This window comes from Strix aluco, chromosome 10, assembly GCF_031877795.1.
Source record: "Strix aluco isolate bStrAlu1 chromosome 10, bStrAlu1.hap1, whole genome shotgun sequence".
Taxonomy (NCBI): Eukaryota; Metazoa; Chordata; class Aves; order Strigiformes; family Strigidae; genus Strix; species Strix aluco.
The window spans coordinates 20,883,037-20,898,658 of NC_133940.1; the positions used below are offsets into that span (position 1 = coordinate 20,883,037).

The window sequence follows — 15,622 nt, forward strand, 5'->3', positions numbered from 1 at the left end:
GGTTCAAAGCTTAACGTTTTGAATGCTTTAAAAAGCGCTGGAAATCAGTTGTTTCCATTCATAAACTACAAAGGAATAGGGATGATAATCCTATTTTTACCCAGTAATTCTTCGGGGTGTTCACTGAGGAGCTTTAAACTGATGCCATCTAACAACCTTATGAGTGCTTTAACTGCCAACCTAAGAGGAGACTCTCCAGCAAGGTCTTGAAAAGCTTTAGCAGAAGAAATCTGCTATATGAAACAGTTTAGAAAAGCAGATCAAAGAATGAATGATTGAGGTATTGAGGGCACTTGCCCCGCTGATAGACTGGAATCCGGTCTGTCTCACAATGAAAATGTGTTTATGCAAAGAGTGTGTCAATAAAAGACTAACCACTGTCCCAGGAAATCTTACAGCCTGGTAGTTAAGTTGTTCTGGGAGATGGCAGAGGGCGGATTCATACGTATTTAGGCAGAAGGAATTGGATTGTCCTCTCCTACTTTCTGGGTAAGTAAACAAACTTAAGCTACTGCGTAAAATACAATGTCACCAATTTGGTGACTCTAGTTCCCCAGTGTGTTTTTCCAACTGAGCCTGGCAAATTTGACCCTGATTCAGCATTTCTGGAATGGCTGCAACTTGGTAGTTTTAGTAAACTTATTACAAAAATACCCAAACTACCTCTTTCTTGCTACGGGCCTTACAGAACAAGAGTGATATTTTTATTTTCTGAAGATTTCTGTAGTCATTTAAACAGATCCAGTGAAGAGAGAAAAAATTGGTTATCCAGCTTATCTGGGATGGAGACAGGGGACTTCTTCCTTCTTGCAGATGCACACATAAAGCTGAATATGCCATAACCTGGCATAGGAAAGTCCTTTCTGACCCTGGCCAAGTTTGGTTCTCTGCCATAACTTGTTTATCATCTTACACTAAACTCTTCCGAAGTCCAGACGCTGTCTTCTTTATTGTGTACACATTGTCATAAAAAAACCCCTACTTACAATCCTCTTTTCCTCATTCCTGAAACCTCCTAACCTGGTTGACTTGTTGGAGTGCATTTCATGCATTCTTAGCAGATAGGCTGAAGGAAACGCCTAGTTCACGCGCAGCTAGAGGCTAGAAAGCATGTAGAGAGTTCATGAACGTTGCTTGTCTCCTCCTGCAGTCTCTGCAGAGGGCACATAGTGTGCCGAGGCACGGATCCCAAACTGCTGGACACAGCATGACCATCCCACAGCTGGAAAATCTTACTGGTGTGACACCGCTCGTGACAGGGAGTTAAGGTAGGAGAATTCAATGATAATTTCAACATATGTTCACTGACTTTCTCAGATGTTCCCTTATTTGAAAGATAGATGAAAGGAATGCCTGCTTGTTAAATTATTGCTTAATACTTGGGAAGTGGAAATTTATTTTATTTATTTTTAAAACTGGTTTGGGCCGCATAAAATAGAACAGAGTTCCCTGTCTGATGCTACAGTGATGGGAAATCAATACTACTAATAAAGGTGGGGAATGTGAAAAATATTGTAAAGTATGGGCACTTGTGGTGAGCAGTCAACAACCCTGTCTCTTAAGCCTGTGTTGAGCAGGCATCCTTGTCTACCTGAAAGACAAATAACTTGGACAAGTACTTGCACTATTTTGCCATAATTAACCAATTCTGAGAGAAGTGGGAGGCAAGCTGAATCTGTTTCATCCTGAGGTCCGCTTCTACTATATTTTGATAACAGTTTGTGGCAGACACAAATCGGAAGGATTTCTGCCTTTTTTTGCAGACTTTCTGCTGGAAGACGGAAGAATGGGAAGTTCAGGTAATGAAGACCACAGTGCTCCAAGTCTAAGTCCTGACTCTTGGGACATTAGATTCCTCACGTGCACATGGTTCACTGAGAGGACTGAGATACAACCTAGGTTATATCCAGCCTTTTTATGACTAGTTGGAAAGCACAAGAGGTTTTTAAGGGAAATGAGAAAAATAGATGAATGACCGTTCGTTCTTTTAAAAAATGTATTCCTTTTCTAGCATTGTAACTGCTGTGGGCACAATTCACACAAGCATAACAACTGCTACACACCAATAAACAGTGCTAAAAGAGCTTACAGTTAATGTCACGAGCAAGTTAAGCATGTTAATAAAGTGGTACAAAGACACAATAGCTAGCTTGCACTGAGTGAGGAACAGGAAAAATAGACCTCTGGGCCAGAGCTAATGCTTTTTAAATTGTATGTTGATGTGTAGTGGTAGAGCAGTGTAGGAAGAGCTGGTTTGCTGCTTGCTATTGAGATGGCCTGATTGCTGCTTGCTATTGAGATGGCCTGATGTAGCCCTTTCTCCAGCCATATGGATGCTGATGACTTTGCCACACTTTCACCACTTGGGTTGGAATTTTCCATGGCAAGCGTGGGCCTCCAGCTGAGCAACCAGAAAGTTTCTTAACCTAAACAGTGGGTTGCTTTTTAAAACAAGACTGGGAAAATATAGTTTCTCTTCCTGTTCTTGAAGTTCTTCCAGTTGTTTGGCTGGGTTGTGCTAGTTCCTGCTTCCCTCATGGGCCTTGGGAAGGTGCCTGTACCTCAGGAGGAAGGTTTTTTGGTTTAAGTCTTCCATGTTTGGGAAAGTTTGGTCAGTTTTAAAGTTCTGAAAGATTCTCTTCTGAATCAGACGACTGTTACAGAATATCCACTTGCATTTCCAAATTGGTGACCAACCTGTGTTTGTCCCATCCCCACCACTGTGTTCAGTTGGAGCTGGGGAAAGGATGCAAGATGGGCAAAACAATAGAAATCCCAAGATGAGGACTGAGGAACTCTTGAGTTTGAACACAAATTGGTAATTGATGACAGGGGACTAGGGCTAGCTGAGCAAGGGATTGTGAACAGGGGAGAACTGAACAGAGAACATAAGCGAGGTAGAGCTAGCAAGCAAAACTAGACATAAAAGCAAATGATAAACACGGACAAGAATTTTGTAGATGAATGTTTAAGATTAAAAAGGGGGATGGATTATGACTGGATAACCTTAATCCTCATATTTTTAAATGTCTGAATACTTGGCTTTGCAGCCTTGAAGAGTCTTTTCACGTGTAAGAAACACTGAGAGACCATGTGGAGGCAGCCTTTGCAGATACTTCAGAATACCCTTCAAGGCACAGATGAGTGCAGTGTTTATTAGGAAGCTTCTGAGGATTGGAGGGTTTATGATTAGAAAAGACATCAGATAAATGTATCAAAATAGATTAAGCAACGCTACATATTGTAGGGTTAGTTGGATGGAAACACAAACCTAATGATTCATTAGGTTTTATGTGATAAACTGGCTATCTGCTGAAGGCTTCCCCCATCTCTGAAAAATAACAGCCTTCTTTCTGCTACCAGGTAAATTAATTATACTATGTGATGTGAGGAGCTGACAATGAGACTGGAAAATTGAATAGAAACAGCAGGCACTTCTCACTGCATTCATAGCCTGAGTGTTGCTAAATATGATTTTGATTACAGCAGAACATATGAGCTCTGGTTGTAGAACTAGCTCCCCTGTGGCCAGAAAGTGCACAAATGTGTAAAAACGATGCTTCTCCAGGACAAGCAGTGACGTTTCTTGTCCTACTCTTACCATATGTGGCAGCAGAGATTTTTAAGGAGAACAAAAAGGAGTCTTACAGTCTTCTGTTGACTTCCTGCAAACTGTTTTAGAGTAATTCCTGCCTTAAATCCATAACTTCTGATTAAGCTACAGTGTGTGTGTTAGCAGTCTTGCTACCAAAGTTTTAAGCAACTGGCAGAACCACCATGTTCCTTGGTAAGTTGTTTCAAACAGAAAAGTTTTTTTGTTTGTTTGTTTTTTACTTGAATTTGCCATAATTTAGATTTCCAGCAATTTAATCCGAGTATCTTTTTCTAACAGGTCAAGTGACTAACTACTCTCAGAAGTCTTTTCCTTGTGGAGGTCTGTGCTGACAGTGGTCAAGGTACTTCAAACTTCACCTTATCTAAAGCTGTTATTATTTTAAGTTCCAATGGGTATTTTTTCTTCTTTTTTTCCCCCCCTCCCCTCACTCTGTTGGTGTGTTTTTTGAACAATGCAAAAACTGGAATTGGGCAAAGAATTTTGATAATTTTACCCTGAATTTTATCCAGGGCTAATGCGACTTCTGAATTATTTGTCCAAGTGCTTCAGTTCTTTTAGCACAGTTCCATCCTCAGGGCATATTTGCACAGTCCAGGGTCCTAAGCCCAGGATTATAAAGATGGACGAAGGCAGAGTGAGAAATGACAGCTGGTGAATAGATGTGCCCGTTTTATTTTTCAACAGAGTCAATGCTATGGCTACAAGGTTAGTATGATTCAAAAGAATCTCTTTGAGCCATTCACTGCTTGAAGATGCAATATCCCTTACTAATGTAGCATATTGTACAGTCATATTGAACTTAGAGCTCACCAGCAAAGATACTGCTGTGAATGAATTAAATAGGACTTGATTAGTCTGATTGGGAAAAATGGACTCCCATCACAATTCTGAAAAATGTAATGAGTATTTATTGAAAGGTTCCTCCTTTTGTTTTATACTTAAAGTATTTTATATTAGAAATATATATTAAGGAAATATGTAAAGAAAAGTTGCATGGAAGAAGCAGAAACCCAGATAAAAAAATCTCATCTTACTAGTAACAGCTCTTCTGGCCCTACCAGTTTCAGGAGGAAGATGGGCTCACCACTGACTGTGCGCTTTATGTTGAATAGTATTTCTTTGACCGGTGTGGTTTGTTTTGGCAGGGGCTGTTGGTTATTGAAAATGGAAGAAACAAGGAAGCTCTCTCCAAAGCCATGTAAAAACAAAGAACCTGTGAAAACAGAATGGGGGTCTCAGAGTGTTGTATTTACATATTTCCAAGGGGATATTAACAGCGTCGTAGATGAACATTTTTCTAGAGCTCTAAGCAATGCCAAGAACCCACAAGACCTGAGCACAAAGCACAAGGGTGAGACTGTTGTCCTGAAGAATGGTGAGCTGCTTTCTATGTGTGAGCGTGGTGTTAGACAGGGGTGACTAGCTTTCACTAAGAAATTGAAGATGCAGCGTGTTTAAATTTGGAATTGTGTGCAAACAGAAAGCAAGAAAATCATGCTTGAAAAGCCCCAGATTATATAGCTGGAAATTCTGGGGTAAATCTCAGTGTTTGCTGGGGTTCTTTCCAAGCGCTACCTGGGCCTGTTGGCAGGACCACGTCCTCATTTTCCAGCCAAGAGCCTCCATCACTGTCAGACACATTAAATGTATTGTGACTTAATTTGTTGTCTTTGCAAAAATATATTCGTCTAAGCTTGCGACTGTTAAAACCCTGCCTATGCTAATGACCTGTAAGAAAACACATGTAATATTTATTTGAAAGTATTCAAGTGGTTTAGTCTGCTTTTAGTATGAATTTGTTGTTGATTTTTAAGATAAGCAGCACTGAAGTGAATATATATTTCTTTAAAAATGAATATGCAATCTGGTAGCATTCACTTAGAAGTCCATTGGAATTTGCTTTGGGAAAAAAGTAAGAATTGATGAGACTTCAGATGTTTCTTTCTCTTTTTAAGTAGATAGCATGTCTCCCCATCAGTGGAATTTCTCTTCACATTGCTCCAAACCATACCCATCATCTTCTGCTACAAGCATGTCAAATTCCGGTCTGAATTTTTCTGCTGTTGGTATGTCAGGCCAATACCAGCCGTCAGCTCTGAGGAGTCATCCAACTCAACCTGCAGATTTATGGCCTTTCCCTTCAATTGGGACTCCCAGTCTTACCAGTTCGGTGTATCATCATGCCTTGCCTGACCTGCACACGATAGATGAACCGATCTCTGACAGGAAATACGGTTCTCTTCTTGGTCTTCTGCAGCAGGAAAGGTGCCTAACATCCATGCAAGAATGTACCATGAAGCAACACTCAAGTTCTGCTTGTATGACTGGACCTGCTAGGTTACAAAATATAAGTCAAAGTTCAGCTTCTGGGGGAGGTAAGGAAATACTATCACTTTATTCTTTGATGGCATCTTCTGTAAAGAGACAAAATAATACAGTCTGTTCATAGGTTCTCAAATTGGAGCCATCTTCAGCCCAGCTCATAGAAATTTTTTTCCAATAGTTAACCCATATGCTGTGTGATGTGGTACTTGGGATTGATTAGCTATATAGTATGGCTTAATCAAAAATACACATTGCCCACTTGCACAATATTTTCCCTTCTGGCTTACATTAAGGAGATATTTTAAGTGAATATAAACATTATCCACAGTGCTATCAGGATCTCTACCTTATAGGTAGCAGGTAGGGTGGCACTGTGTGTACTGGATGCTCCTGTATTATGACCAGAAAGGGGTGGCCGGGTAAGAGCCCTGAGCAACCCATCTTACTGTGTAAGGCCTTATTGATATTCTGAATACAGGATGTGAACTGCAGCCCTTACCAGAAAGGCCAGGGATTTCTCTCCCTCCCCAGTCTCTGTCTGCAGCTGGAAGGAATAGGGTAAAGGGACTGGCAGGCTGGCCTGGCCTTGTCTCCCAGCTAATTGCTGCCTGCCATGAAGCCCTCCTGCCCTGTGTGTCAAAGGCTGTGATTGCTTCCTGCAGTACATTTCCCAGAGCTAATGCAATTCACGCAGAAGCGATGATTGTTGCTTATTTGTTATTAACAATTAGTAGGAATTCCAATCCTAGGTGCTAGCAGCACACAGAAGAAAGATGACTGGTGACTGAAGTCCATTTCCTGGGAGCTTACGTCCCCACAGCATCTAGGTCTGATGGATAAAATTGCTCCCTTGTGAGTAATTTCTGCCTCTGAGAAGCTCTGTGGGATCAAGCTTCCTGGCCAGAGCCCTGGTGCACTGTTAGGGTACGCCTGCATTGCTGTTCCTGGGCGTTACCCACATAGTCAGCTTGGCACTGGTCTCCAAGAAAAAGGGTTGTGAAATTGTTTAGGGAGTCTGCTGAAAAAATAAGCGTGTCCTAGCTGGTGCTTCTAGATAAAAAGGACTGGGCATGTGAAGAAGCAATCCTGAGTCTTACGTTTTGAAAAATAACCAGCTGTGAAATACCTACTGGTTACCCAGTTTCTAATCTGCAACAGCAGGAATTTGGCAGAATGTGGGCTAAAACTACTGTTTGTATCTGCAGGCAGTCTTATCCACAGTTCCTCTTTTGAGGCTACGCTGAAGCTGTGTTATGAGGACCCCATCTGTAGGTGTTTTGTGAACTTATTCCTGCTAGAGTGTCTAATGCCTGTCTGTGTCTGTGCATGGAAAAGGGAGAGTGTGCATGTCTTCAGCTGGAATACAAACTTTCTGCTCATGGTACATAGACTTACCTGAGGCTGTAGGTATGTGTTGGACAGGCACGCACCCTAGACTTTTTGCAGCTAGTAAATGACAGTCTAATTACTTTAAAGACACTGTCTGGACTTCTAGGGTTTAATTTAAGCATAAGGTTAAGTGCCCTCTTCCCCCAAGGGGGCAATGTGAGCCTATCAAGGCTTGGGAGCACGAGGAACTGACTCCTCCAAAAAAGGAGATGTTTCATGAAACCAGTCTTGGGATCAAAAAAGGGAAGCAGTGCTAACAGTGGGCTTTTTTTTCAAAATTTCAGAAACAAAAGGAGTGGGGGAAAATTGGAAAGGAAATTAAACAGCTCAATGTTCCTCAGGCATCACCGATTAAAGCCTTTTCTCTCAGGATGTTTACAGGGCCTTTCTGAATATTTAGGGAGCCTCATAACACCACATGTGTAATGCCATACATGTGCTTATCAAGAAACCCCAAAAGAACAGATAAGAAATGGCTGGCCCATGTTCACAGGGAGTCTTTGGCAAGTCCCTAGGATGTGTGCATCTAGTCTGGCTGTGGGAGTCCCTGTTTCTTGGCTCTATCTGTTAAATATACTTCTCGTTGTGCTGTGTCATGTTTAAGAACAGCTGATATTTATATTTATGGAAGTGTATATTGCTGTGCCAGACAGCACAGACCTCCCCAGCACCTGTGCTATAGGCTGGGCTGCAAAAGCACAAGGTTTCTTTAGGAACTACTGTCTACTTTTAGCTCTATGTTGAATCTCTGCTCATCTCCAGTATTCTATTTTTTTTAAGAGAGGAAAGCAAGCTCTTACCAAGGCTCAGAAAACCCCAGTGTAAGCCAAGCCACTGCAGGTGAGTAATCAAACCAAGAGGTTTGGAGCAAATCAGTGCTCACCTATGAAGGATAGCTGCCTTGCTTATGCATGCAGAATTGAAGATGCTTCCTTGCTTCCAGACTGTGTTTCAAAAGCCTGTTTTTCCCCCAGATAGACATATCACCTTCCATAGCTACATTAACGGAGAAGAGGGAAAACATTCTATTAAAATGAGATATATTATTTTCTAACTCCATCTACCTTAGTTTTTGTGGTTATGCCATCAGCCTGCCACTTCACAATGCCTGTTTTGCACTGGCTGTCCAAGTTTCAGTTCCCAGAAAGATAGGACACCTCTTGCTTTGTTTCTCAAGCACCCAGCTTCAGACTGAGGTCCCTGTTGGACCTGTGTGCTACCATTACTCCCATTTTCACCAACAAACCCACCACACTGCTGGGAGGTTTGTTCTAAGAAATTATTCCCAAAGTATTCAGGCTTCCATATTTTTATTAGTCTCTTGAGACTCTGTCGTACCCTGATGTTGGTTCTTTGATGTGCAATATTTTGGGGATACTTTGGATGGGTCATTCTGGTTATTCTAGTAAGGGCCCTCTTGCATCAGACCCAAAGGTGCAATTTTGTTTGCACAACACCTTAAGAGATTGCATGGACTATGCTGTTTGACTGTCCTGATACTGCTGTGTCTTTCAGGTATTCAGATTCATGACAGAAGACGAGATTTGTACTTTTAGCAACTGGATGTTTCTGCTTTATTCTGAAAGAGAAAGTTCTTGTGGTGAACTTTTATTGTTTGCAACTGTGAATCAAGAAGAAATGAACTGCAGCTATTCTGTGCTTTTTCTCTCAGTTGGAAGAATGCATGTACTATTTGCTATTTGGGGAATGGAAAATCATCTTTTTCTATTCAGTAAATAATTTCTAATAGCTGTGGTATTAAACCTGGCAGTATGTTTGTTGTGAAGAAATATTGTCTACTTAAGGCTTTTCACGTAGCCCTCTTGAAAGGACTCAGCACTTTTTAATCTTTCTGTGTTTATTCATTTACCAACTCTTGATAAGAAGCACAGTTCTTACTGTGCAGTTGATAACTGATAAGTGCAGGGATGCAGTTAGCATAAATTCAGTGCTGCAGCTTCTCAGCTTGATTTGATATCTCCATATTGTTCAAAATAGTCTTAGACCATGGGGAAGAGACTTCAAGACAACCACAGGTCAGCAAAGCATGTTATCGTATTTGTGTTTTGGAATTACAGTAATTTGTAACCATACTTGCAATTCACAGGGACGTTCTTCAGAAATTATATAATATGCATATGCCCGAAGGCTCTGTTTTGCCCTTGTAATGTATAATCATCCTCTAAAAACCAGTGAATTAACACTAGATCTGGGAGGAAATCTGGATCCTCATTGGATGCAATTAAAATACCATTAAGCAAAAAGCTGGAGGTGGGAATGGGCTATTTTCCCAGCCTCTCTGTGGGTGTCAAAGGTTCTTTTTCTAAATAAACCCTGTGGGGTTGAATTTTAAATTATTGAGCTTGAAGGGCTTGGCCACCTGACCAAGCAAAAATCAATCCCTTCATGGTAGCTGCATCCCACAGACCTCGGAGTGGCTGAACAAGGGGTGGTCTCGATGCTCCTCTGGGCAGAAGTGGCAGCCATGAACTGTGCATCAATACTGCACGTCCAGATTCCCCCTCACTTCACCACTCGCCCTTGGCAAATATGTTTGCTGAAGCTACTGTGAGTAAAACCTCATGTGACTGGTCTTTAAATTTGTGTATGTAATCCCTGCAGGAAGAGAAACTGCTTAGCCTTTATTGTAAATCCTAAGGATAAAAAAAGATTTGGGTTTACTTTTTCCTTCTTCATTAGCCGTATCTTAATTTAATATAAAGGAGCACAATTAAATTTTTCTGACCACTCTACACAGTTGCTTAAGGAAATCTGACCTTTGAGATCCTAGGGCTGTGATTTATAGGAGAAACTCTTAGCTGCTATAAGTGTGTGTGGCTCTGTTTACACCAGATATCTCTGCTGCCACTGGTCTACTTCAGTTATAACACCTTGTATAATTTTATAAATAACTTGAGTTCAGCAACTTTTAGATGTTTATGGTACTGATCTAAAAAGAAATTTTTAAAATCCCAGTTTGTATCATACAAGTTTGCTCTAGCATGTACATGAGCTAGACCAACCTGAGATCACATGCAAAGGGAACTACTTTAACTAAATTAATAAAAGGTAGACCAACATCCTGTCTCCCTATAGATAAGCACTGAAAAATCATTAATTTTTAATATTTCTACAAAATTGCCTTTCTTCTCTTTTAAATTTAGGAATGCATCTCCAGGTAGTTTTCTTTTGTCATCCCAAATCTCTTAATTCCCTGATTTTTAAGGCTATGTAGTAATATCTGACTTCCTCTATGGGCCAAAGCAAGTATTTCCAAGCTGTACTCCGTACATCTGTCTAATGTGTGTTGTAATTCCAGTGAAGTTACTGCTTCAAAATAGCGAAATATTTTTGTCTCCCTCTGCCATCCCTCCTAAAGGAAGATGCTTTCATTTCTTTCTAAGGTTTGAAAAGACATATTATATTTAAATGCTTTTAAAATGTAGTGCTGCTTTGGTCCTGTGCATGTCACAGCTGGGAACATTCAAGGTGACTTATAAAACCCATGTTTCTGGTGAATCAACCAAGTGGGGTTGGACAGTGCGGGGGGGAAGAAAACCCTTGTTTTTAAATGCATGTCACTTACTGCAAGGACACAAGGCATCAGTGCCTTGACACGGTGACACTTTGAGCCATTGCTGCAAGGTTTGGCGAGGCTGTGTCCTCACTTTTGGCTAGGCAGCAGGCTGGGGAATGGGAACAAGGGCCTGGGCAGCCCAAGGGCCGCTGTCTTATTTCAAACCCCCCTCACCAGCGCTGTGAGCCACGGTGCCGGGCTCCACACCAGGCACGCGAGTGCTTGCTCTCTTCCCTGGTGTTAGAAGAATGATGACCTTGGGGTGGAGGGCTGGGGGACAGAGCCTCTACTACTCCGGCCCTCTGTCTTACACCACTGCAGCAACGGGCACCAGAGCATGCCTGGATTTGTAGGCATCTTAATTTTCTTCTGCAATAAACACAGTTAACCCATCAGTGCAACTTGCCTCTAATGATTTCGTATCAATAGAGGTTTGAACGTTTTACAGCAGTTCCCCACATTAGGTAGGCTTTTATATATACGTGTATATAATATATATATGCATATATATTCCTCTATAATGTTTGTCCAGATTGGAGTGTTTCTTGCTTTTCCACTGCGGCTAGCGCTGCGTCCCCCATCCTGCCGTCGTGCTCCGATGACGGCGTCTTCATTCCCATTCAGTACGTGCTCTCTTTTGCTCGCGAGGACTTGGCAGACGGTGCGCTGCATTCAGCAACTGCCATCTGGTACTTCCCACGGTTATTTTCGGTTCCTCCTCCAAATGCAGCAATCCTGGTGATGACGGGAGGAGAAGGGATGCGGGATGTACCCGTTTCAACAGGTTCCAACTCCCCGAATGCTAGCACACCTCTGCAGAGACCGCCCCAAAGGACACAAGGACAAACGTGGGCCATGTGTTACATTTTCGGGTAATTTACTGACCCTGCGGGAAACTGCTATTTGCCTTCATTTGGGTACCATTTCTGAAGCTTTAGTCTAGGAATAACTTCTTTGCACAGATGGTTTTTCTCCTGTCTTTTCCTGATGGGCAGATGAGATGCAAATTACATGCTCTGTGAGCCCTGCTCAGAGATTAATGCGGAGAAACATACTCAAAGTGTCGGACGTGCCTACCCTGTGAGGAGTCTGGGGCTTTTTTTAATGAGCTGCAGGAACTGTTGCACATTGTTTTCACCATGTGTGTCCCAGGACACAGACATTTTCTTCTGCATGTCTCGTGTTTGCAGGCACCTTCTCTGCCTTCTCGTGCGGGATGGCCCTGGTCCAGCTCCTCTTCTGATGGTCAGATAAACCTTGTGGGTGGCTGGGAGCAGCATAGCTGGCTTAGCTACTCCACCCCATTTTAGTCACTCATTAGTAGTGTTAAAAATAGTCCCAGACTGCAATGACAAACAAGAGAAATTCTTTTCTGTTAAAGAAAAACATAAAGGTTAAAAAAAAAAAGGCAAAAAGGGGAGGTGGGGGCAGGAATGCTATTGGGTAACTTGGCCATGGTTTATATAGCCCCTTCTGGGCATTTTTTGCCTCTTCCCCATCAGCCTAGCTCTTCACTTGAAGTCAGCCTAGTTCTGAAATGTCCCAGACACGTGATGGAGATGTGACAGTATGTTTGCACTTATTCCTAATTTTGAATGAGCTGCTGAAAGAAACACAAATTCTCCCATGTGCACTGAGGCTGGAGGTGGCAACGCTTTGCTGGGGAGCTGGGCTGTCTCTGGAGCCACTGTGGGAGGACTGGCCGGCCCCAGGCCAGGGGACCACCAACTCACAGTGATACCAACAGCGATGTCACCTGGGAAAATGGTCATATCTGGTGGCGCTCACCCTGGAGCTGATATTCCTCATCCCTTTCAGAGAAGGGAACCCAAGCTGCTGTTGCTTTCATTTTTGTTCAGGTGTCAATTAATTTGTCCCATCACAGGTGAGAAAGGGACACCTCATGTACCCACGTGGCATTGTAGCCTTTGGTAAACACTTGCTCATTGCTGAAATTTTTTACTATCTTGCAGTTTTTAAGCCTCTCTTCTGACAGGCTTTGCCAAGCAGGACAGTCCTGCTCCTGGTGAGGGACTCAGAGTCACACGGCAAGGCTGAGATTTGGCCAGAGCATGTTGGCACCGGTGAATTTGTTGTCTGAACTAAAGGTGTGACCTGTGCCATGTGCAATGCTGTGAAGGTGAGGAAATAGGAGTGATGTTTGCAAGTGTTCAAAATCCTTTTTTTTTTTTTTTGAGAAAAATAGTATCAAAAGTGGTTCATGTAGGAAAGTTCTCAAAACATGGAAGAAAGCAAGCAATTTTGGGTAAGAGACCAGTGAGTTCATGGCATTCTTCTCCCCAGCATGGAGAGCAGAAGCATAGGTAGGAAAGAGCTTGCCAGAGGGGGTTTCACCTTCACTCATGAATGTGACAGCTCCTTGTTCCTGGGTGGGTGATCTTCCCAGTCCCCCTGGAAAATAGCAGCCAAACTGAGCCGAGCCCTTTCCATCCCTTTCTGAAGGGCTGGCTCTGCTTGCTTCATTTCCCAGCAGCCTGGAGAGCCTTGCAGCCTGCCAGCCCTGCCGCAGGGCAGGAGGAGCCTGGGCTGCAATAAGGAGGGGTACCAGAGCCAAACCTGCCCACCCCGTCAGTGCCTCTGCTCAGGGAGCACAGTGCTCTGCCAGGCTTTTCCAAAGCTGCTGTTGGTAAAAATGCCCCTTACTGCATTTTTTTGGTGTGTTTATTTGTTTGGGGTTTTTTTTCCCCTTGGGCAGATTTAGGACTAAGTGACTGTGTGGCCTTGGTGCAAATGAAGGCAAACCTGAAACAACGAAGAGTTGATTTCCTGGGAAGGGTAAAAGCGTTGTTGCACCACTTTGTTCTGCAATATGTTTTCCTGTACTGTCTCGTTTAAAACACTGCATGTTTTGGGCTCAGGGCTCTAATCCACTTAGCTGCTGACCCACTGAGACCTTGGTACTCCCCTCTGAGTTATCATATGTTGTTACACTTGGAGGATTTCAGCAGGAAACTGGTGCAAACTGGTGGTTTTGGTGCCTTGGTTGCTGGGAGCAGGATGCTCTCCTCCTTTCAGTATCACACACCATGTCAGAGGGCTGCGTGTTACCACACTGGCAATAGTGCTGCGCAAGCAACTCGGCTGTGGTCACATCATACAGATCACAATTTCTTTGCTGAGGGGATGCAAAGGTGACTGTGGGGGGGTAAGTCAGTGGCTGGGCTGCAGCATGGGGCCATGGGGCTCTCCGGGCCAGCTCAGAGGATGCTTTCAGGTGGCCGGAGCCATAACTGAGGTGACTGACCCAAACTGGCTGTGAGCCAACTCAGATGTGGTGTTCCCCAAAACACGGTCCAGCAAGAGATCCCCAGGTCCCCTCTAAATCCCCGTGACCATGGCTGAGCTCATCAGCACCCCCACTGCTGATTCACACTGCCCCTGCAGCCTGGTTTCTCGGTGGGAGTTAAGTGGGGTGCAGTGCTTCCTGCGAGCAAGAGTGGCCCCACAAAGCCCTTGCCCCCCCAGAAAGGTGGCTGCTGCCCTGACCTCCATCCTCACCTCTCTACCCACATCTGCCCCATCCCCCCAGCCTGGGCTTTGCAGGCTCTGGGTTTGAGTCTGAGCAGAGTGATTTGTGTTTTCCCCATCTCTCTTTCTCCACCTGGCAAATGCTTGGTACAGTACAGGGCTATATAAATATTATCAAGCAATATTTCATACTGAAATACAACAGTATTCCATCTGCTTAATACCTTTGCACCTGAGATAGGGCTAAAGTAACAGCTCTCTCCCATGATTAAAACAAAAAGTTTCTGTGTTCAGCATCACGACTCACTCACATTAGCTCCCCATACTGTACATTTACCAAAGAGAAGTGTCACTTTAGGTAAAGCCTTCCACCAAATGAAAAAACAAATTGAGCGGATGGAAGAAAACTGAATGTACTGAACACCCAAAGGGCATCTCTGGTAGCTGAGCGCAGCCTGAAATATTCCTGTACTGGCTGTCTGTTGCACGCTGTCTCCCTGTGCCTGGACGGCTGTGAGTGATTGCATCGGCAGCGGAGAAGCACCCCCGCACTCACGGGCTTCATCTGTTACCCCGTGTTTGTAGGCTCGGAGATGACCCAAGTCTTGCAGATACCACTGAATGTTGTGGTCAAGGGACAATCTTTGGTTTGGCCTTGCAGAAGGTCAACCCTTTCTTGGTCTTTAAAGATTAGTTCCCATGAAAGCCTTGAAAGTCTGTTTGTCTCAAAGTTTTGTAGACCCCATCCAGCTACTGGCCTCACAGAGCAGCCCCCATGTCTGACTGAGTCTGATTGTGGCTCTGGAAACCAGGACCTCTGGATTTGTGTAGGTTGTAGAGCAGTATAGGTTAATGCAGAAAAGCCACTTTCTCCGAAGGGCAGGGAGGAATGATGTTACTTCTTGTGAACTACCCAAATATCATCAAGTCTCAAGTGTGTGCTGGATAAACGGTATTTAACAAAAGTTGCCATGTGCAGCTCACCAGCCTTGAGGAACGTTGTGTGCAATCTGGGTACTGTACTCAAATCACTTCAGAGAAAAACACAAGGGCTAATTAAAAGTGATGGGCAATTAGGAATGTCCTCCAGCTGGACTTTTTTATACATAAAGGAGGTTTTTTTCAAGGTAGAATAAGTAGATTTTAAGGAAAATCTCTTGGCTTTAGTCAAGCTGTCACATAATTAGGACATTTGAGACATGTGATACCATCAAAGTTCCACCTAC

The 15,622-nt window shown here is 43.3% G+C and overlaps 1 protein-coding gene across 5 annotated transcripts; it reads left to right on the forward strand.

The window, feature by feature from the left end:
* The first annotated feature begins 986 nt into the window (after positions 1-986).
* On the forward strand, positions 987-9,093 carry VGLL1 (vestigial like family member 1). 5 transcript variants are annotated; one of them, XM_074834728.1, is made up of 7 exons: positions 987-1,268; positions 1,764-1,799; positions 3,893-3,956; positions 4,762-4,991; positions 5,572-5,991; positions 8,111-8,170; positions 8,846-9,093. In XM_074834728.1, exons 4-7 carry the CDS (start codon positions 4,781-4,783, stop codon positions 8,884-8,886), a joined length of 732 nt encoding a protein of 243 aa, XP_074690829.1. In that variant the 5' UTR covers positions 987-1,268; positions 1,764-1,799; positions 3,893-3,956; positions 4,762-4,780; the 3' UTR covers positions 8,887-9,093. The 5 variants fall into 5 exon arrangements, with proteins under 5 accessions (XP_074690829.1, XP_074690831.1, XP_074690833.1 ...); XM_074834730.1 differs by having other exon boundaries at positions 5,575-5,991; XM_074834732.1 differs by having other exon boundaries at positions 4,762-4,967.
* The last annotated feature ends 6,529 nt before the right edge of the window (positions 9,094-15,622 follow it).

Bases quoted from the DNA above. Each gene is read 5' to 3' on its own strand.
- VGLL1 (XM_074834728.1), top strand. From the start codon at position 4,781: ATGGAAGAAACAAGGAAGCTCTCTCCAAAGCCATGTAAAAACAAAGAA. The intron at 5,992-8,110 runs GTAAGGAAATAC...ATTTTTTTTAAG, and splicing joins AAGTTCAGCTTCTGGGGGAG to AGAGGAAAGCAAGCTCTTAC. The intron at 8,171-8,845 runs GTGAGTAATCAA...TGTGTCTTTCAG, and splicing joins TGTAAGCCAAGCCACTGCAG to GTATTCAGATTCATGACAGA.